Raw genomic sequence first — 24,233 nt, 5'->3', positions numbered from 1 at the left:
TTTAAATGGGAAGGAGCGGTATACACACCGCTCCTCTCACCGCTCCAAAGATGCTGCTTGCAGGAGATTTTTTTCTCTCCTGCCAGCACATCGCCTCAGTGTGAAAGCCCTCGGGCTTTCGCATTAAGAATGTTGGGCAGGAGTTTTTTAGGCGCTATTTAGTCGCTATTTTTAGCGCTGTACCGCCTGAAAAACTCCTCAGTGTGAAAGGGGTCTAACTCTGGCATTGGAATGAGGCACCATTGCATGATCTTGTAATGACTGAGAAACCTGAGGCTCAAAAGATTTGTATAAAGCTAGCATGTGATTTACCTTGCAATAAGCCATGCAAAGCTGCAATAACAGTTTTTGGTGAAGTTGATCTTTATATATTTGCAGTAGCTCTAACCCAAAAAATAATCTGAATTCTCTAGTTGCTAAAGCTATTAGAAAAGCTCACACATTAGGCATATGAAGCATGCAAACACACTTACCATTTGTAGCCATATATTTGTTGTTAAAACTTGATTTTTCTCATCCTAAAAGGGAAACATAAAGGGGTTTATTAGACAGAATTCACATGCTCAAATGTAATTTATTCTTTTTATATTCTTTAAGTAAAAATGTTCCCAAGACACTTTTTTCCTAAAAGTCCCTATGAAGCCAAAATTTAACTTCAATCTTTTCATGTGCTTTGAAGTGTTTTGTTTCATTTGAGAAGTGTTGCTTTTATTATTAACAGCATGTAACCAGATGAAATGAAAAGTAAATTAGGATTATCAGGCAAACCTACATAAAAAGTAACATCTGTTAGCAATAATATCTAAAACCTGCCCCCTGCATCTGTATACCAGGTATGAGCTTTGGGAATAATATCTGTGACAGACTCACCTGGGACAGAGGCTTTTGGAGGGGACTTAATGCTAGCCTCTTGCCTTGCGATCATGGGCCCTGGCATTTGGGGAAACGGTGCTCTTTGTGAGCTGTATGCCTGGGACCCTGTATATGCCATTAGAGTGACTGATTCATACTGTTGGGACATACAGTGTAAAGAGATGATAATGCCATCCCCTCCAGCCATCTGTCTGTTCTCTGTGCTAATTGACCCTGCTATTGTGTGAAGATATCCTGTGTTTACACTTATGATAATGTGTATTGTATAGCAGGTGAGCAAGGAGACGGGACGTCTACCATGAAAGGTCATATCTATGAGTCGCCTAGTCTGGATAAATGATTAGTTAATTAGCTCATGTTAATTTATGTTCTGGCTACCTCCTCTTTAAACTGTACATAAGGTTGTATTCTTGGTTCTATTAAACACTCAATGTTCAGCAGACAAACAAGTCTTGTCTCGTTGTGTGCTTGTGAGCAGCTGGAATATCTGATATCTATATCCAGACTGATAGGAAGCGGTATATGGCGGAAGCACTCAAGCAGAGTATGGGACGTTCCGTTACAATATCAAACATGAGTTAGACCCAAACTCATTTGCAGTTTGGAAAAAAAGTGAACTAATATTGCCTTTCATGGCGATAGCGACCAATTACCAATAATACACTTCCTGGCCTCTGAACTGTGATCAGGTGGCTTGAAAGGGCCAATGATGAGGGTTTTATTATGTGCCAGCCCCCGCCCTAAAGTCAGGGTTCTTAGCAGCCTTTTGCCAGTGTTTTTTGCAGAGATCTGAGTAGATGGGGAGAGCTCGCAGAGCAGCCTCAATCACCCTCTTCTAGGGTCCCACACTAATGTTCCTGGCTCCACCTCTTCTCCATCTGTCACCATAGGAAGTCGCCTCCTATGGTGGCACACCTGCAGGCCCAATCCTGAGATGTGCTGGCTGTGTCCATAGGCACAGACAGCACAGCTCAGCCCCACCCCCACTCCATCATTACAGGATTTGATTGGCAGGAGCCAATGGTTCCCATTGATACTAATCTGCCCTGTGAGAAGAGAAAGAGAGGGGAGAGAGATGTTACTCTTGGACACAGCACTGGATTGATATTGCATAGTGTTTGCAGGAAGAAATAGTTGCTATTATATAGTGCTAAACAGTGCTATATACAGTACATAAAAAATGTGGTATTGTGCTTCATTACAGTAAATTGCAATGTGGTGGGCTACACTGTGTTCACTGTTTTGTATTGTGATACATTAGTGGGAATTGCATTGTGTGACCTATACAGTATATTACTGTGTACTCCCTCTGTGTTCACAGTGCACATGCCCAACATTCCTTTTTAGCACTACCTTGTGTGTGTCAGCAACAGCATCAGTTGTTACTGTATGTAGCTTCTTTTATTTCATGTTTTCTTCTATCATTGTTATTTTCACCATATAACTATTATACTGATTAGTGTATTGAAATAAACATATACCTTTTACTTTTTTTTTATACATGGAGCTTTTTTTTATTTACTAATGTCCTAACATATCAGCGGTCCTGAAGAATAGTGTTGAGCAGAATATGCCATATTCGATTTCGCGATATATCTCGAATATATATTCGAATATTCGAGATATATTCGCTAAATTCGAATATTCGTGATATTTTATCGAAAGTAAATGATTGCGATTTTTCGCTATTGCGAATGCGAAAATAATTGCGATTTTTTGATAACTGCGGTAGGAGCACTCTGATTGGCTCAGAATATTCGTGATATTTTATCGAAATATCGCAACATGCGAATGCGATATTTATTGCGCAATTTCGAGAAATGCTGGAGGAGCGCTCTGATTGGCTCAGAATATTCGTGATATTTTATCGAAATATCGCAACATGCGAATGCGATATTTATTGCGCAATTTCGAGAAATGCTGGAGGAGCGCTCTGATTGGCTCAGAATATTCGTGATATTTTATCGAAATATCGCAACATGCGAATGCGATATTTATTGCGCAATTTCGAGAAATGCTGTAGGAGCACTCTGATTGGCTCAGAATATTCGTGATATTTTACAATACAAAATAATTGCGAATATTCGGCAAATGCGGAAGGAGCACTCTGATTGGCTCAGAATATTCTTGATATTTTACAATACAAAATAATTGCGAATATTCGGCAAATGCAGAAGGAGCACTCTGATTGGCTCAGAATATTCTTGATATTTTACAATACAAAATAATTGCGAATATTCGGCAAATGCGGAAGGAGCACTCTGATTGGCTCAGAATATTCTTGATATTTTACAATAGAAAATAAAAAGTGTTTTGCATTGGTGGTGATTCTTTACTCTATCCATCTGTCACAGCCATTTGTCAATCAAACACCTTGAAGATTGAACACGTTCATGCTGCATGCTTTGGACTTTTTTTCACTTCACATATCAAAGACATTTTTATGAAAGATTATTTTTCTATTATTGGGACTATATTTCTTTATATATTTGTTTCACTGTGTATTTCACAAGTTATTTGCGCTTGCTTATTTTATAATTTGCCCACATGTCTTGTCACTAGACATATTTTTTATTCTTGTAGAGCGACTCCATTTTCTGTCTTGTATTAATTTATGTTGTATAACATTTTTGAGTTGCTGCTGTATTCTCCCCTTTTTTAAGGTATGCGCAATTTTTTCCTTCTTACAAAAAATAATAATATCAAACATACAAATATTCATAACATACACATACACAAAGCCCCCCCCCTTTTGCATCAGAGACAATCAGAGTTCTCCTACCACAGTTATCGAAAATTCGCAATCATTTTCGCATTCGCAATAGCGAAAAATCGCAATTTTTTTTTTTTCAATTTGGCAACATAATAGGATCGCCTCAGCTTAGCTACTCGGCCCAGGGTCTCTAATCATACCAGCAATGCTTTTAGACGTCGATAGGATGTGATCTGTTTTAAAAATCAAATTGAAAAAATGCGAATATTCGGAATTGCGAATATTCACCGCGAAATTCGAAATATAGCGCGATTTCTCGAATATGCTATATTCGAGTCGAATATTCGCAATGCGAATATTCGTGAGCAACACTACTGAAGAAGCAGTATATCCACAAAATGTGTAGACCAATGTTCGGACTAGGATGTGCTTGATCAGAATGTGTATTTCCAATGATTTTATTGTATCACATATGGACTGTTTATTGGCCGTAATTAAGTATCATTAATATTATTTTTATGAGTTATCTTGAAAAGTGTGTTTGATTTACACTTTCCTGCATGGATAAGAATATATGTAATTTGTGGCGCTCATACCCTGTATTTGGTGGAAGCTACTGCCAACAGCACCATAGTGGTCTGCAACCTCTGCATGCAGCACATACAATTTGGTAAATCTCCCAGTCATCTGATTACCTGAAGAGACACATCATTCAACCACAAAGCTCAGTGGAAGTAGCACATCAATGCTAAGGTCAGCAGCAAAGTGTCCGCAGTCATTCTACTACTCATTCTTCACTTTGCGCCTCCCCTCCCAATCAACAGAATTCTCCGTCAGCATCCACTGCAACATCAATTTTAGCAGTGTCAAATGGTAGGAACGGAATTCTGACAGGGTGTTTGAGAGGCTTAAAGGGGTTGTAAAGACAAACATATTTTCCTCTTAAATTAAAGTCTGACAGTAGCTGATAAAGTAAAAAGTAATGTTTTGCATTATAACTAGTTTGATACCTGTTGAAATCGAGCTGTTTTATTCACCTCCAGCACTCCTGAATCATTATTCTCACTGACTTCCTGGTTTACGGTGCGCATTCATTCTTGCTACATCATGGCCTAATGGGAACTACAGTTCCCATTAGGCTTAGCCTCCATGCCTGTGAGGGATAAGAGAGCATATTCATGCAGGGCTGTAGTCATAGGGAGGGGGTGAGCACATTCTGCTTTCCACCATGCAAAACAGCTCAGATGCTGGTGGAAAGTAAGAAGGGGAGAGACAGGAAATGGCATTTTCAAACCTGGATTACTGTATTTTGGAGGTCAAAAGGAAACACGAGGTAAGTGATATTTAAATGCTCTAGCTTACAGCAATCAATTGATCTAATAAAAACGAACCTTTAGTGTTCCTTTAATTTAAAACACATCAATCTGTGATAAGGGACAGCATGGGGAGTAGGGCCAAGCATAGCCTTACATATCACTATAAGTCTCCTAACCCACTCCACTGTCACCAGCATGATCTTTGACCAGGCATGTATCTCTTTTCCATTTGCTGAAGTGGAAGAAAAAAAATGTCCTCCAATCACTACCCATGCCCAGCAAACCTGCTGGCAATAGATCTTCTGCTATGGTGAAGTCAATGCCCTTTCATTACCTTTCTCCTGTGCTTCACCGCAGTGACAGATACCTAGCTGTAATATGTTTACCCAGAAGGCCACCTCTGCTCGCTATGAACATGGAGATGGTAACATATAGGTGGCAATGGACCTTGCAGTCAGTGGCAGGATCCCAAATGACCACAGACATATCTAGCAACCATGATCAGATACATTACATTTCTTTCACAACTCATTCATTAAGTAAATTTGCTGGCAGCTGGTAAGGATGCAAATTTGGCACACCACTTAAGAAAGTAATGCCACCCTGTGTTCTGCACCTTGGTGAAGGTGAGAGCACAGTCAGCTTTATTGGCGCTTACTAAATGGTTTAATCAGGTTACTCCTCAGAACCGTCAGTTTCCCCGGTATCCCAGTGCGTATGCAACACTCCAGTCAAAATTATGTCAGGCTGTTTTGCAGCTGGTGCACCTACCAGGCTGTTTTGCAGCTTGTGCACCTGTGGGACAGGAGTTAAACTATGCCAGACATTCTGGCAGTTCCTCAAGAGCAGGGCAAGGGTTGATTGACTCAATGCCATCTTGTTTCAGGCTAGGTCATGTGTGACAACAGCACCGACTTTCTGTCTGCCCTTCAGCCATCAAAGGCAATGCATAAACCATATGATTCCATATTACCTAGGGACAAGAGCAGATATGGACACCCTTGGAACCAAGAACCCCATGGGCTTTTGGGTCTCTAGCTGATGCATTGGCCGAATCACCATTAACCAGCTCCTGTATTCTCGGCTGGCCTGTCGTAGTTACCGTCCCCTGCCACCACCGCTGGGGCCTGCTACCATAACTAGCTCCTGCTACTGCTGCTGGCCTTCCATAATTACCATCTCCTGTCACCATTACCAGCTCCTGACAACATTGCTGGCTTGACACTGTTAACATCTCCTGTCACCACTGCTGATCTGCCACAATTACCAGTTCCTACTAGCAGCACCAGCCTGCCACCATTATTAGCTCCTGTCACCTCCGTTGACCTGCCACTATTATAAAGTCCTGCCACTGCTGCTGGCCTGCCATTATAAGGTCCTTCACTCCTGGTCTTCCAGAATTAAAGCTCCTGCCACCACTACTGGCCTGCCACTATTACCATCTCCTGCCACCACTGTTAGCTTGCCACCACAACCATCTCTTGGTATTGCTACTGGTCTTTCATCATTATCAGCTCCTGAAGCCTCCCCTGTCCCATTCTGGTGCGTATGCACTGTAAGGGGGGCCAAATATAATTTTTCTACAGCTGTGTCTCAGCTGCAAAATGTAATTTTTTTTCTGCACTGCACAGTTAGGTTATTTCCTGTTAATAGAATGTTCTTTAACTATTCTGGTCAAATGTTTTTAAGACTTTTTTTCTCATTAGCTTAAATGTTAGGAAATATTACATTTGCACTGTAAAAGGCAATAGAAACTAAAAAATTTCACACATATTTCAAATATTACAGATATTTTTCGTAACTTTTGTGCGACTTATGAGATATTCACAATGTATTTTTTTTATATACATATATACACATAGGCCCCTAAGGCCCTGTAAACACGATCGGACAAAACCGATGAAAACGGACTGAAGTTCAGTTTCATCGGTCCAAACCGACCGTGTGTGGGCCCCATCGGTCAGTTATCCTTCGGTCCAAAAATTTAGAACTTGCTTTAAAATTCAACCGATGGACGCCTAACCAATAGGTCAAAACCGATGGTTAGTACGCAAAAGCATCGGTTCAAAACCCACGCATGCTCAGAATCAAGTCGACGCATGCTTGGAAGCATTGAACTTCATTTTTCGCTGCACGTCGTTGTGTTTTACTTCACCGCGTTGGACTCGATCGGTTTTTGAACTGATGGTGTGTAGGTCCTTAGGACCGTTCTCATCGGATGGACCGACTGTGTGTACGCGGCCTAAGAGTAGCGTTTAAGAGGAAATGGATTTCTGTAGTGTAAGATACACAAGTAGTATATGGTAGTGATTAACTGTGCATTATTTCTCCATGCATAGTGGTTGCTTACACCATAGGGAAAAGTTTTTTTTCAGTAAGTAACTAGTCACAGTTGATATCAGTAGCATTACTGAGCTCTAAGGGGTAATGTCATTTACAGGCCCCTTCCCTTTCTGAATGAACACAGTGAGAGATCGGTACTGTGTTCTTGAGTTTTCAGGTGCACACCCTAATGCAACAGACTGCGCACACCTATGTGCTTACAATTATCCCACTTTGAGCTACACAGAGGAATAATCAGACTTTCTGCAAAAATCTATTGGTTAGTGTGAAGTTGTGCTCCTGCATATTTATTACCAACAAGAATGTGGTTTTACTTACTGTTACATTGCAATTCTAAGCTTTTGCATCCATCTTTTTTTTTTTTTTTTTTTGGAGGGGGGAGGGATAGCTTTTGAGCTACAAACATTTGTTGATATTTTAATTTTACTGGTATATAATAAGGGCTACAGAAGATTTTAGCACTATACCAATTATTATTGCTATATATTTTTGTTTTATTGCAATATATATTTATAGTTATGTAATTATACTGGAAGTCACATGAGCACTGCAAAGATACACACAATTAGCTAGATTCAGGTAGCCCCGCGCAACTTTAAGGCGGCGTAGCGTATCGTATTTACGCTACACCGCCTTAAGTCAGAGAGGCAAGTACTGTATTCTCAAAGTACTTGCCTCCTAACTTACGGTGGCGTAGCGTAAATACGGCGGGCACAAGCGCGTCTAATTCAAAATAGGCTGAGGGGGGTGTTTTATGATAATATGCTTTGACCTGACGTGATTGACGTTTTTTTGGAACGGCGCATGCGCCGTCCGCCTACATTTCCCAGTGTGCATTGCGGCTAAGTACGCCGCACGGTCCTATTGATTTTGACGTGGACGTAAATGACGTAAATCCCTATTCACGGACGACTTACGCAAACGACGTAAAATTTTCGAATTTCGAAGCAGGAACGGCGGCCATACTTTAACATTACTATTCCAACTATTTGATGGAATAACTTTAGGCCTGATAAAGCGTTACGTAAACGGCGTATCTGTACTGCGTCGGCCGGGCGTACGTTCGTGAATAGGCGTATCTAGTGATTTACATATTCTAGGCCGACCGCAATGGAAGCGCCACCTAGCGGCCAGCCTAAATATTGCACCCTAAGATAGGACGGCGCAAGCCGTTGTATCTTAGGCCCCATACACACGATAGAATCCATCCGCAGATAAATCCCAGCAAATGGGTTTCTGCGAATAGATCCTATGGTGTGTACACGCCAGCGGATCTTTTTCCGCGGATAAATCTCCCCTGGGATGGATTCCAGCAGATCGGATATTTGCTGACATGCACAACAAATCCATCTGCTGGAATCCATCCCAACGGATGGATCCGCTCGTCTGTACAGACTCACCGGATCCATCCGTCCAAAGGGATTCCCCGCACGCGTCCTAATGATTTGACGCATGCGTGGAATTCCTTATATGACAGCGTCGCGCCCGTCGCCGCGTCATAATCGCGGCGACGGCGCGACACATCATCGCCAGAGGATTTCCGCGCGGATTTCAATGCGATGGTGTGTACACTCCATCGCATAGAAATCTGCGGAAATCTTTGAGAGGATTTATCCGTGGAAACGGTCCGCTGGACCGTATCCGCGGATAAATTCTCTCGTGTGTATGGGGCCTTAGATAGGTTTAAGTGTATCTCTGTTTGAGAATACACTTAAACTTAGGTCAGCGCAGATTCCAAGTTAGGTCGGCGTATCTACTGATACGCCGACCTAACTCTACCTGAATCTAGCTAAATGTTAGCACTTGATACAAACAGAAGTATGAAGGGTTAAATATCTAATGCAAAGGTTTACCAAAACAAATTCCATTGCTTTGTATTTTTATCAAAGGATATAGCATAATGAGATAAAAAAAACTTTTTTTGTATTAGTTTATTTGCTGATGCACCCCTGCAAATCAGCTCTGTCGTGACTCGTGGGCATTGAAGTGCTACTTATGAATGCAAGCATTGTAAATTGTATACAGCATATTCCCCCTCAAAGTGGGTGGAAGTGACAGCAATTACTTCAGTGGGCTTTAAGAGACTCCTATTTTAAAGGTCCTGGATTTGCGTTGCTTTGGCTAATTGCAAATGCAGCTTTATTTTGTCTGAGGCCCCATACACACGGGAGAATTTATCCGCGAATACGGTCCAGCGGACCGTTTCCGCGGATAAATCCTCTCGAGGATTTCCGCGGATTTCTATGCGATGGCGTGTACACACCATCGCATTGAAATCCGCGCCGAAATCCTCTGGCGATGACGTGTCGCGCCGTCACCGTGATTATGACGCGGCGACGTGCGCAACGCTGTCAAATAAGGAATTCCACGCATGCGTCAAATCATTACGACGCATGCGGGGGATCCCTTAGGACGGATGGATCCGGTGAGTCTGTACAGACCAGCGGATCCATCCGTTGGGATGGATTCCAGCAGATGGATTTGTTCTGCATGTCAGCGAATATCCGATCTGCTGGAATCCATCCCAGGGGAGATATATCCGCGGATAAAGATCCGCTGGCGTGTACACACCATAGGATCTATCCGCTGAAACCCATTTGCTGGGATTTATCTGCGGATGGATTCTATGGTGTGTATAGGGCCTTAGACAAATACCATTTTTGAACTGAAGCAGCTCCTGCTATCACCATAGACAGCCACACACTGTATCCTGAAACAGATTATCTGAAAGCCACAGGCTTCTGGTTCACAATATAAATTGTGTCATTTTCATATCTTGATTTAAGTCTTTTAGTTGTATCCCCTAAGGTGCTAATTGTTAACCATTTGTTGAACATTGGGCATGTATTTATCTATTTGTTATCTATTCCTGAGCTGTCAAAATGATAGCCTTGTGTTGCTGTGTAAAAATAAACCCTTTGTCCATACGTGGCGCTGCCCCCCTAATCCATGTGCCCGGCCCCTAATCTACATGCAGGGTGTCTGACGCATGGATTTCAATTTATTTATTTTTTGTCAAAGCAAATGATTCGATCCTGAGTGAGGAGTAGGAGTAGGAGTGAGGAGTAGCTTGAGTGAAGCACAGCAGCCCTACCCCGGATGCTCCTTGTCATCTGCCTCCTAAGGTAAGGAGGCCTCTGATTGCCGAACAGGAAGTGGATCCTGACACTCCCTGGCCAATCAGGTCTCAGGACCTGCTTCCTGATTGGCCAGGAGGAGAAGCAGGAAGACAATAGTGAATATTAATTCACCATTGTCACAGAAGTGGGTGGGCGCAATGCTCTGTGCCCTGAGCTCACCCTTTTATGAAGCCAATTAGAGCCTCTGGCTCTAATCACTTGCTTAACCACTTAAGGACCTTGCCTGTTTTTCAGACTTGTAGGTAGATTTAGTAAGAGTTAGGCCGGCTTATCAGTAGATAAGTCGACCTAACTCAGAATCTACGCCAACTTATGTTTAAGTGTATGCTCAAACAGAGATACGCTTAAACATATCTAAGATACGACGGCTTGCGCAGTCCTATCTTAGATTGCAATATTTTGGATGGCCGCTAGGTGGCGCTTCCATTGCGGTCGGCGTAGAATATGTAAATGAGTAGATACGCCAATTCACGAACGTACGCCCGGCCGACGCAGTACATTTACGCCATTTACGTTAGAGATAGGCCGCCTAAAGTTAGAGCTAGGCCCTACATGGAATAGTAATGTTAAGTATGGCCGCCGTTTCCGCATCGAAATTTGAAATTTTTACGTCGTTTGCGTAAGTCGTCCGTGAATCGGGATTTACGTCATTTACGTCCACGTCAAAATCAATAGGCCCGTGCGGCGTACTTAGCCGCAATGCACACTGGGAAATGTAGGCGCCCGGCGCATGCGCAGCAAAAGAAACCGTCAAAAACGTAAGGTCAAGCCTTATTAACATAAAACACACCCTCCTTACGCCCGCTTTAGGCTACGCCGCCGTAACATAGCAGGCAAGTACATTGAGAATCATGTACTTGCCTCGCTAACTTACGGCGGCGTAGCTTAAGTGCCTTAAGCTACGCCGCCGCAAAGTTGCGGCAACGTACCTGAATCTAGGCATTGGTGTTTACAAGATCAAAACATTTTTTTTTTTGCTTGAAAATTACCTAAAACCCCCGAACATTATATATATTTTTTTTTTAACACCCTAGAGAATAAAATGGCAGTCACACCGTATTTGCGCAGCGGTCTTACAAGCGCACTTTTTTTGAAAAAATAAATATTTTTTTAATTAAAAAATAAGACAACAGTAAAGTTAGCCCAATTGTTTTTTTTATATTAAGAAAGATAATGTTACGCCGAGTAAAATGATACCCAACATGTCACGTTTCAAAATTGCGCCCGCTCGTGAAATGGCATCAAACTTTTACCCTTAAAAATCTCCATAGGCGACATTTAAAAAATTCTATAGGTTGCATCTTTTGAGTCTAGGGGGTCTAGGGCTAGAATTATTGCTCTCGCTCTAATGATCGCGGTGATACCTCACTTGTGTGTTTTGAACACCGTTTTCATATGCGGGCGCTACTCATGTATGCATTAGCTTCTGCGCGCGAGCTCGTTGGGACGGGGCACTTTAAAAAAAAATTTGGGGGGTTTCTTATTTATTTTTAGTTATGTCATTGATTTCTACACAAAAAAAAAAATGGGTCACTTTGATTCCTATTACAAGGAATGTAAACATCCCTTGTAAAAGAAAAAAGCATGACGGATCCTCTTAAATATGAGATCTGGGGTCAAAGACACCTCAGATCTAATATTAAGACTAAAAACTACTTAAGACTAAAAAAAAAAATTGTCAAAAGTGACAACAAGAAAATATGCCTTTAAAAAGCATGGGTGGAAGTGATGTTTTGACGTTGCTTCCGCCCTGCTATGCTATGGAGACGGGTGGGGGCCATCTTGCCCTCACTCGTATCCCAGCTGAGCAGGACACAGAACGTGATCGCCTCCACCACTGCCGACGGCTCCGGTAACCGGCGGAGGGTGCAGGAGAGCGGCGGGAGGGGGGGACCCCTCTCCCGCCGCCAATAACGGTGATCTTGCGGCAAATCCGCCGCGGAGCCCACTGTTATCGTTTAAAGGACCGCTCACAGGAAAGATGGATATCTCGGTTGTGGCTCTCAAAAGATATCCATCTTTAGAGAGCTGCCACTAGAACACATGTCCCCATTGGAATATTTCCCCTAATTTCTGTAAAATGTTGCAATTTTCCATCACTTTGTCTCAGTATCAATGGTCTCCAGGACAAATACAGAGGGTGAATCTACCAGCAGGGACAAAGACAGCAATAAAAACATGACAGAAGTTCTAACCCTTCCTTATGCTATCCAAAACCTAAAAAAAGTGTCTACGCATGCATTTCAATCTTTGTGTAACCACTTAGTGTAATATAAAGCATTGATAAATATGCTGTAAATACACAGCAAAAACACACATGTAGGCCGCAGTAATGATTTCCTCTGAGTTTAATTGCGCTATTAGCACATGCCCTTCACAAGTTTGACATTCATAAGATAATTGTTTGTCCAGAATTTACTTCTGCCAATCTAGCAGAAAGACAATCTTCATGTCTCACTTATGCATGGCTTCTAACTACTTATTATTCCCACTGACATCCATCAGAAAAAATTAGATGCAATTCCTACACACAGCTTCCAAGACACATAGGGCCGGATTCAGAAAGGATTCAGAAAGGACTTACGACGACGTATCTCCAGATTGATTGAATACTACTGATCATTACTCATACGTTTTTATACGTTGTTGTGCGTGTAATTTATTATATATTATTTTAACCTATTATAGTTTCCCTTTGGCAAGCGCCACTACACTCCCTGTTTTACATATGCTTGTTAGTGCGTGATCACTGTTTTAGTAGTGGCTGCTGCCTTTTATTGTATTTTACTTAGTTACCCTGGGTAGATTGGTTTTGCGCATTAGTTCCCCCCCCTTTTTACGTATCTCCAGATACGCCGTCGTAAGTCCAAATGTGCGCCGTCGTATCTATACGTGTATTCTGGAAATCAGATATGCCTGAATTTTGCCAAGGTACGACCGACGTAAGTCTCCTACGCCGTCGTATCTTGGGTGGCCGCAAGGGGCGCTTCCGTAGATTTACACGTCAAATATGCAAATGACCTAGATATGCCAATTCACGAACGTACTTGCGCCCGTCACATTAAGCTACGCTGTTTACGTAAGGCGTACGTCCGGCGTAAAGTTACCCCTGCTATATGAGATGCAGGTAATGCAAAGGTATGGACATCGGAACAAGCAAAGTATTTTACGTTGTTTACGTAAGTCGTACATGAATGGGGCTGGGCGTAGGTTACGTTCACGTCACAGGCATTGAGCCGGCGTATGTTAGGGAGTAAATTTGACGTGATACTGAGCATGCGCGCGCATGCGCCGTTCGTTCGGTGCTTCATTTACATGGGGTCACGATTAATTTTAATACAACACTCCCACTACCTGCCTACGTTGAATTAGGCGGGCTTACGCTGGCCCATTTAAGTAACGCCGGCGTAAATATGGGAGCAAGTGCTTTGTGAATACTCAGCTTGCCTCTCAATGTTACGTCTGGGTAGCGCATATGAGATGAGATGTGCTACGCCTATCTAAAGATGCGCCGATCTCTCTGAATCTGGCCCATAATGGCTATACAGTGTTGTTATTCTATCCACTTAGCTTTCATGTAAGAAAATCAAAAATGACTCATAATTGATAAGTGATAATCCTGGATATGTATGCAGAAAACATATTCAGGAATACATACTTCTATGTATTAGAGTTTTTAAGTTTTAAGTCATCAAAACTAAAACTGATATCATACCATTGCAATTCATAGATATGTTATGTATAAGTTAGTAGATGAGTAGATGAGTCAGCGATGCTCTAAATGAGCAGAGGCAAGAAGAAAAAGAGGAATAAAAAGCCACGAGAAAGATCCTTCTAAAATCTCATACACACGATCAGATTTCCATCAAACAAAGGGCGTTGGCCGTGAACTTGTTCTGCATACAAACGGCAAAACTTTGTCGGCTAACAAACACGAAACTATGTGTTTTTTCTGCTCTTTAGTGCCACTCTTTGGGCAACTTCTGCTAATGTTCTGTTATGGTTAGCATTGGTTCTGAGCATGCGTGTTTGTACTTTGGATTTTGGAATTTATGATCAATTAATACTAACCTTCTTGAAGAATCCACTTGGAAGCATCTTTTTATTTAATTGGTGCCTCTCCTGACCACACACTGGTTTCATTTTGAGGCCTCATCCTTTTCATCAAGTTAGTGTGTAGGCCTTCTGTGGTTTTGAATCTATTCGGCTCATGTGTATGGCAGCCGGTCCAACAGAAGCCATTTGGCCAGCTTCTGTCGGACGAGCATGCTGGAAAACCAGCAGCCGACCGGCTCCCGATCAACGCTCTCGGCCAATGGCTGGCTAGGTGGCTGTCCTCCTGTCAGAACACAATAGAACAGCTGGGCAGATAAGAAAGAAAAACACTAGTAGTGTGTACCAGGCTTAGTTACATATGTGATTGAACAAGAACTTATTCTAATGCCGCGTACACACAACCGTTTTTTCCGTCGGAATAAACTCCAACAGATTTTTCAGACCGAATTCCGCTCAAGCTGTCTTGCATACACTTGGACACACCAAATTCCGACCGTCAAAAACCCGGTGACGTACAACACTATGACGAGCCTAGAAAAATGAAGTTCAATGCTTTCGAGCATGCGTCAAATTGTTTCCAAGCATGCATGTTTTTTTCTCCATCGGAATTCCATACAAACGAACAGAATTTTCCGTCGGAAAAAAAGAGAACATGTTCTCTTTCTAAGTCCGCCAGAATTTCTAACGGAAAAAGTCAGATGGGGCATACACACGGTCAGAATATCCAATGAAAAAATCCCATCTGACTTTTTCCATTGGAAATTCTGACCGATTAAGGTTTAATCCAGCTACCATTAGGACTGTGCAGTTAGAAGCGAGACTAGCGCTGCAAATTCAAACGTTCTGTTGACGGCTCATACAAAGTTCTCTTTTTACACATTCAGATCATTGAATTGTGCTGGTTTTTAAAGCAGGAATTTGAAACTTCAAGTCTTTCTAATTAGTTGTCGATCGTATTTGATATTAAAAGGAAGTGTAACAAGAATCTTCTTTATAGATCACACTGCCCTCTCAGATCAGTTTAATAGCAGCCAAGCCCAATTATTTCCAGATCTCTAAGAAAACTGTAAATCTACATGAAAAACATTTTTCATATTCTTTCAATTATGTGCAGGAAGTGTAAAAAATGTCTTTAATACCTTTTAATTACTTTGTGCATCTTATTAAGAACCACTTCTATGTACTGATCCTGTCCTTGCAATAAATGCTATTGTACATTTTGTACCTACTTGAGTCTACCTAATTAAAGTTAAATGTTTATCTCCTGTGTTTTGTTTTTTGTTTTTATGAGACCAGAGAGAGGCATTTTAATTCATAATTAGTACAGAGTTGGCAATCAGTGTGTATATGTGCAAACCTATGTTGTTCCCTCTAAGGCCTCGTACACACGACCGAGAATCTCGTCGTAAATGAAACATCATTTTCCTCGACGAGGTTCTTGTCAAACTTTCCTTGCATACACACTGTCAAGACAAAATCTCGTCGTTCTCAAACGCGGTGACGTACAACACGTACGACGGCACTATAAAGGGGAATTTTGATTCCACTGGCGCCATCCTTGGGGCTGCTTTTGCTAATCTCATGTTACTGCGTGTTAGGTAAAAGTTTGGTGAGAGACGCTTTTCAGTCTGTTACAGCGTGACGAATGTGCTATCTCCATTACGAACGCTACTTTTACCAAAGGTGCGCTCCCGTCTCATACTTTATTCTTAGAATGCGCGGTTTTCTAAGCATATACACAAACGTTTTTCTCGTCGTAAACCAGCCGAAGAGAAACACGACGATGAAATTGAGACTCCCGACGAGAAAAAAGAGAACATGTGCTCTTTTTTTCTCGTCGAGATCCACAACAGTTTTCTCGACGAAAAACATACACATGACCGTTTTTCTCAGCAAAAATGTTCTGCCAGCATTTTTCTTGATGGTTTTTGCAGAGGAAAACGATTCTGTGTACGAGGCCTTATTGTTGTTTGTCACTGAATTATTGTTTCCTATGTTGTGTATTTTACTTTGATCACCCTAAGGCTCCGTTCACATAAATGCAAATTGGATGTGTTTTGAACCGAATCCGATTTGCATGACATGTGAATCAAAAAAGCTTTCTTTGGAGCCGTTTCACATATCCACAGAGCAGCGGCAGTGTGAATTTGAAAAGAGTCCTCTGCATTTTCCGAGCACTACAGTGTTGTTCAGATGTGAATTCCAGGCTCATTGCTGACAGGCACAGTGCTGAATCAGGTAGGGGGGGGGGCGATACTTCCACTAAACATTTTTTACCTTAATGCACCTTAAATTACCTTAGCTTTAACCTTAAAAAATGTATCTCTAAAACCTGAACATTGCACTTCAGTATTGCACATATTTTATTCCCTTTGCGTGTCTAAACTTTTTTGAATGTTTAGTGAATAAAAGGAAACTTTTTAAAATATATATTACTAGGCTGTAATACGTCTTTATCCGGCAGATCACCTGGAGTGAAATTTACCAGAAGACTGAATTAGTTTGAAGTATCCATTCATGCTCAAAGAAGTCCTGCTCTCAGCGTTACTTTCTGACAGGTAGTTAAAGGCCACTGATGAAAGGTTTTACCCTTAGAACTGTTTCACAGTAGGCTATCAGTAGGCATAGTAAGAACTGTACATTAATCACACAAAGTATACTAATGGAAACTTCTCTCAGTGCCAAAAGTAAAAAAATACACACACAAAAGAGAATCAATACAATCAATATATAAAACTAGATTTATCAAACGCAAGAAGAAAACAAGCCTCCAAATGTTCTTCTATGTTAATGCATCTGTGTCAACAAAGAAAAGACTCTAAAGCAAGTCTGCCTTCACATAAAAATGTAAACTAATGCCGCGTAAACATGACCGTTTTTCATGACGTGAAAAATGCAATTTTTTTTAAATGTCATTAAAAACGATCGTGTGTGGGCTCCAGAGCATTTTTCATGACGTGAAAAATAGGCATTAAAAATTTATAACATGCTCTATTTTTTCGCATTGTGAAAAATGGTCGTGTGTAGGCTTTAACGACGTGAAAAAAACGCGCATGCTCAGAAGCAAGTTATGAGATGGGAGCGCTCGTTCTGGTAAAACTAGCGTTCGTAATGGAGATAGCACATTCGTCACGGGCTGTAACAGACTGAAAAGCACGAAGACTGAAAAGCGCAAATCGTCTCTCAGCAAACTTTTACTAACACGAAATCAGCAAAAGCAGCCCCAAGGGTGGTGCCATCCGAATTGAACTTCCCCTTTATAGTGCAGTTGTACCTGTTGTACGTCACGCGCTTTGCTCGAGCATTTTTTTTTCATGATTGTGTGTAGGCAAGGCAGGCTTGACAAGAATCACGTCGAAAAAAACGTTGTTTTTTCTAGACCATTAAAAATGGTCGTGTGTACGCGGCATTAGACTTTCAGAGCAAACGTATGCTGCGTCCTTCATTATATGCAATGCCTCAATTCCTAAATGACCTATTTAGAAGGCCTTGATGTTTCCATGTAGGATGGACTGGTTGGCATGCTTATGTCACCATCATAAAAAAATGTGGGTAAAGTTGAATAAAAACACAGGTTCAATGTGTGTCAATATAAAAATATAAAAATAGGTGTGCCAAGCTTGTATCATCATGTTCAAAAAGACATGAGGCTGTAATTGGTGCCAAAGATGCTTCAACAAAGTATTGAGCAAAGGCTGTAAATACCTTTAAAGGGTAGACTGATGTGGACAGGGACTGTGAACTTGGATGTGAAAGAGAAACTCAAGTGTAAACTTGGGACCCTTAAGTAAAAAATGACTCTGGTGTAAAGGGGTGACAGTGCCGTATCTTCTCAATTTAACAATGCCTTATTCTGTAAAATGCGCATTACATTTCTTGCTCAACATTGTTCTGAACAGTTCCTATTCCACTTCAGTGTAGATACCATTTCCTACACTGCTGTGCAGTATATTCACTTTTCCACACTGGATTGTTCTATTTATCCACTCCTCTTTAAACCACATTCCACTTTTTGCCACCGCACACTGTGCTTGCCATCTATTGATATCCACTATCAGATATATAGGTATTGAGATTTCCTTTAATACCTCTGACTATTGTGTTTTAAATTTAGAACCACTGCTGGACCATATGAAGTCCAAACTAAGGGCATGGGTCAATCTTCCTCTGTCTTTAATAGGGCGCATAAATCTATTTAAAATTAAATTGCTACCGGGTTTCCTCTATGTGCTCCGACCTGCACCAGTATGGATTCCCAAAAAATGTTTGAAAACGATTAATTCCAGTCTGACTTTGTTTATTTGGAGCTCACAGCAACCGATGTTTAAGTTGACAGCCTTACAACGCCCGTGTTTACAGGGTGGCTTGGCATGCTCGGCTCTCCATAAGTGTTTCCTGGCCGACATGCTTACACACGCCCATAACTGGCAAAATGGCAAAATGATACAAATGATCCTATGCAAGCTCCTTTGAGGCCCTTAAAAGCCTATTCTGCAGAGGTGCATATACTGTCCTTCATTTAACTACAGCCATGAAAGCAGTATTAAAAGCCTGGCTAATGGCCCAAACCTTATGTCCTAACCCCCCTGATCATATCTCGCCACATACTCCCTCATGGCTTAATACATTATTAGCGGAATTCCCCTTTACACCTGACCCACAGGTCTGAAGGGCATTAAATATTTAGAACAGATATGTTTATCCGAAGAATTAAAAGCAATTTGACCTCCCTAATGTATCTTTTTTTAGATATCTACAATTGAGACATGCCTTTCAAATACAATTTAAACAGCAATCAGTATCCTTCTAAGCCTCAACCTTAGAGAAGTACTTAGATTATACCCTCACTAAACTTCTTTTCAATTTTTATAAGACCCTGTCTCCCTCTGTCCACTCGGGGTTGGAAACGCTTAAATCTAGATGGGCTCTAGATGTCCCTAGCCTAGATGATGAAGATTGGGAGGAGATGTGGGAATGTGCCTTTCTACATCTGGTCTGTGCTAGGGACAGATTGATTCAATACAAACTCCTACACAGGATCTACCTCGCGTCTACACGTTTACACAGAATATTCCCCTCTGTTCCTGTGGAGTGCTGGCAGTGCTCAGCAGACTCAGTGGACTTTATCCAACATTTTTGGCAGTGTTCTCATGTTCAAACTTTCTGGGAAGCAGTGATCTCAGTAATACTCTCTGTAACCACTATTCAGGTGCCCTGAACTGTAGAGGTTTGTTTGATGGGTCTGGTGGATACTCTGGTCCATCCTCGGGCCTCCAAGACTCTGATAGGATTACTATTATTCTATTCAAGTAAAATTCTTCTTCTTCAATGGAAATCTCCATATGCCCCATTTTTTAACCATGTGGAAAAAATTAGTTAACACTAATTTACCACTGTATAAGGCTACCTATTTAGCGAGAGGATGCCCTAAAAAATTCCACAAGGTTTGGGACATTTGGGTAGAGGACCTGTCTACTAACACTGACCCTGAACCTCTGAACTAGTAGGCTACCTAACAAAAAAAACAGGTGAAAATGTGTTCTATTTTCTGTACAATCCTACTTTTACTCCAATAAACCTTGGATTGTGAAAAAAAAAAAAAAAGAAAATGTGTATAGGTGAACCCAAATCGAATCTGCATGTCTGAAGCCCCATACACACTTTCAGTTTTCCTGTAGGTTTTTCTCTTCAGGTTTACCAAAACCATGTAGTGCAAGGGCCTGCCTGATGCATACAAATTGAAACTCTTAGGCCCCGTACAGACGACCAAACATGTCTGCTGAAACTGGTCTGCGGGCCAGTTTCAGCAGACATGTTCGGTCATGTGTAGGCCCGAGTGTGCAGGATTCCAGCAAACATTTGCCCGTCGGGCCTTTTCCCAGCAGACAAATATTCCTGGACTTGTTTTAAAACAGTCCGCTGGAATCCTGCCCACTCGGACATGTTCGGTCGTCTGTACAGACCTACCGTACATGTCCGAGCGCCCGCCATCCCTCGCATGCGTCGAATGACTTTGACGCATGCGTGGAAGCATTTAACTGGCAGGCCCGCCCACGTCGCCGAGTCATTGTTGCGGCGACACCGCGTCATCGATGCGGCGACACCGCGGACACGCCCGCGTATTGTTTACGCGTGGCTTTCTGTACGATGGTTAGTACAGCCATCGTACAGAAAGCCCCGGGCAGACATGTACGATGAAAACGGTCCGGCGGACCGGTTTCATCGTACATGTTTGCTGGTGTGTACACGGCCTTAGATGGTTTTGGTAAACCTGAAGAGAAAAACCTGCAGGAAAACTGATAGTGTGTATGGGGCTTTAGAGTTGTTGACTTCTATCTTTGTAAATGTTGCTTAATGTTATCTTTGAGTAGCTGATACCAAAAATATACCAACAACTTCACCTGTTATTGGAGCATGTAGTTTTGTCCCAGTGCCAATAGCGGCACTAATGTTAAGGTTTTATATATATCATTTGTATTATTGCAATGTTACGTGCTGAGCCTGGGTATGCCCAATAGGCTCCGTTTTGTATTTTAAAATGAAGAACTCAATAAAAAAAAAAAAAAAAAAAAATTCATATAAATGTAACTCAGATGCATGCTTACTCCTTCCTTCAGTACCGGGAGAGATTTGTCTAGCGCCACCGGGGCAAGGATGCAGAACTGAACCCTCTTCCACTCCTGCTTTTGCATGATGTGCAATGGATGAACTGCCCTATGCCCATTCTCTGCCCTCTTGCTCTGACTGCGAATGGTTGCCATGGAGTGGGACCTGTTTGCTTTCCAGCAACTAGAAGGTATTTGTACATGCATTGTGTGTTTTTTGTGTCAACTGTGGGCAGATGAAGTGGAAAGTGGGTATGTTAGAGTACAGTGTGACAGCAGCAGTGCCAGTCACTGACCGTAAATGTGCGGTGAAGGGGGTGCATTCCCCTACCACTGTGCCCTGGGCAGCTTACCCTCCCGCCCATCTCTTGTCCTGGCCCTGCCTGCCCTACTAGTATAGCCCAACCTCTCAGTCTGCAACTGAAGCCCCCTCAATCACCCATACAATTACTGTTTCTTTACATTTTCATATAGCTACCCAAGTTTCCCAGGAGACAGTAATTGGTTATCGATCAACCAGATAGTAAACATTGGATTGTGGAAAACAGGAGTAAGCATATATGTATACACCTATCACATAGAAGAAAATAATATGCATTTGAAAAGGATTCAGTGGCAGATCAAAACAGTTGGGATGCTAGGAAGGTAAGAATATTTTAAGATCCTTTCTTAACGTTTATCTAAAGCTAAGCCTAAAGGGTTATAACCAGTGGCAGCCCATCCATAGAGGGCACACAGGTGCTGCCTTTCCTATATCGATGTGTCCGCCCCCCTGATCTACATATCAGGTCACTCGACAATGGATTCCAATGCAGGAAGGGGTGTTTTTTTTTTAAGCACCTGATTAGAGCCAGAGGCTCTAATAGGCTTCAAAAAAAGGGTGGGCTCGGAGCGCAATGATACCACCCTGTTTTGTGACGATCAGGGGGCAGGTCGTGAGGTCATGTTTCCCAATTGGCCAAAGCTTCAGGCGATCCTATTGGAGGTCTAGTGCATTGGTGGAAGAGACACACAGTGGAGAAGGCTTGAATAGCAAACACCAAACAACACTCTAGGAGAATAGGAGAGGACATCACAGCCCCACCACATATTTGGTTAAGTGACGGTGGGGGGCTGTCACAGTGCTGCACCACCGGGGGTGTTGTTTGTTTGCCGCCCCCCCAAAAGAAGAACCCATCAGCCACCACTGGTTAGAACCTGTTTGGTTTATTTTCCTGTTGCTATTCCCAGTGCAGAGATTCACCTGAGTTATTGGAGAAACAAAAATACGAGGAAATTATCCAAGAGTAGAACTTGTTTTAGTGACAAGTATCTACTGTAGGATAGGAATGCTCCCTCTATGAAGATATTTCTTCATGGACATAAATAATGGGACAGCTCTGCAACATTACATGATGAGATGAGAAAAAAAATCCAACAAGGGTATCCCCTATTCCATCCAAAATGGATACAAGTTTGAGCTTTCGGTAAACTTCAATTATGTGCAATAGTTACCTTATAATAACAATAGGCTGCTCTTTTGGTATAACACTTGGCCATAAATGTCATTATTATTATTATTTTTGTTTTCAAACTCTTAATAAATGAGAAAGGTTACACTTTTTTTTCTTAAGTGAGATTACCGTGTTAGTTTAATTGTAAGCAGTATGGGCCAGATTCACATAGATTTACGTTACTCCACGGCGGCGTAACGTATCCCATTTACGTTACACCGCCGCAGGTTTACAGCGTAAGTGCCTGGTTCTCAAAACTCTTACCTGTAAACTTGCGGCGGTGTAATGTAAATGCGCTCGGCGCAAGCCCGCCCAATTCAAATGGGGCGGGCACCATTTAAATTAGGCGCGTTCCCGTGCCGAACGTACTGCGCATGCTCTGTCGGGAAAAAATTACCCGACGTGCATTGCGCTAAATGACGTCGCACGGACGTCATTTGTTTAGACGTTAATGTAAATGGCGTCCAGCGCCATTCACGGACGACTTGCACAAACAACGTGATTTTTTACATTTCGACGCGGGAACGACGGCCATACTTAATATGGCTTAGAACACCTAGGGCTCAGCCCTAATTTTACATGGCGTATCTCGACGGAAACGACGTAAAGTTAGATCGACGGGCAGCGCGGACGTTCGGGAATCGCCGTAACTAGTCATTTGCATATTCTACGCCGACCGCAATGGCCTCGCCACCTAGCGGCCGGCCTAGAATTGCATCCTTAAGATCCGACAGTGAGTGTTCTGTATGCATTTATAGTAGAATGTCAAAAGTATTTTAGTAAGTGTTCAACCATTTAGGAACGTTTCCACAAAGGGCTACATTTACAATGCAGAATAAGACAAAATTCTTTTGTGTTTTTTAAATTGTGAAACCACCATTGTTGTTTTAGTTTTTGGTTTGAGTGTGAAATAAAACAATATCATAAGGGGTATTTGTATAATTATATAATATCAATGAAGTAATGTTGGGCTTCATATTTTCCCCCATATGCAACAAAAGGTCACACATCAAAGACCAAATTTTTTACTGCAGCAACCAGTAAGGGTGCATAAACACTTGTCTTTAATGTAAAGACAACAAATCTGTTTACTGAATCTGTTTCCAGCAACATGCACTTTCCAATAGGGATGAGTAGTAACACATAGCACAGAAAAAATGTATGACTGTAGCCTATATGAATACATTCCAATAAACTTTTTACCCAGTAAAAACATGTTGTGTGAATGTGGTAAAAAACAATGTTATGGAAATACCTATGCTACTTAGCACTGCCTAGTGGCATTTTTCTGGTTTAAAGGGTCACTAAAGGATTTTTTTAGCTAAATAACTTCCTTTACCTTACTGCAGTCCTGGTTTCATGTCCTCATTGTTCATTTTTGCATTGATGTTGCTGTAATTCCTCTCTGTTTTGCACACTTCCTGGTTGTCTGTTTCCTGATCACCACAGTACTGGGAGATTTCTCACTGTGGTGACTAATCAAGGAGGTGTGATTACTGTTTGTAAAACGAAACTGGATTGGTGCTGAGGGGTTTTAGACAAAGCATCGCTGCCCTCTATTGGCTCTTTGTCTCTGTACATCCGAGAACCAGGAAACAACAGCAAAAACTAAACTAAACTGTAGGTACATTATATGATTGGTTTTTATCTATTTTTAATCATTTTTAAAAGGAATCAGTTAACTATTATGCCTC

The 24,233-nt window shown here is 41.8% G+C and overlaps 1 protein-coding gene across 1 annotated transcript in view; it reads right to left on the bottom strand.

The window, feature by feature from the left end:
* LOC120931388 (neuronal acetylcholine receptor subunit alpha-7) overlaps positions 1-24,233 on the bottom strand; it is a 249,516-nt gene that overhangs the window by 86,572 nt on the left and 138,711 nt on the right. Inside the window, exon 3 of the mRNA XM_040342782.1 lies at positions 474-518. Coding sequence (XP_040198716.1) covers positions 474-518 — 45 coding nt within the window. The remainder of the gene's footprint in view (positions 1-473; positions 519-24,233) is intronic.

The sequence above is a fragment of the Rana temporaria genome, chromosome 3 (assembly GCF_905171775.1).
Source record: "Rana temporaria chromosome 3, aRanTem1.1, whole genome shotgun sequence".
NCBI classification, from domain to species: Eukaryota; Metazoa; Chordata; class Amphibia; order Anura; family Ranidae; genus Rana; species Rana temporaria.
The sequence above is the reverse complement of the archived record's forward strand: the minus strand, read 5'-3'. Positions and strand labels throughout refer to the sequence as shown.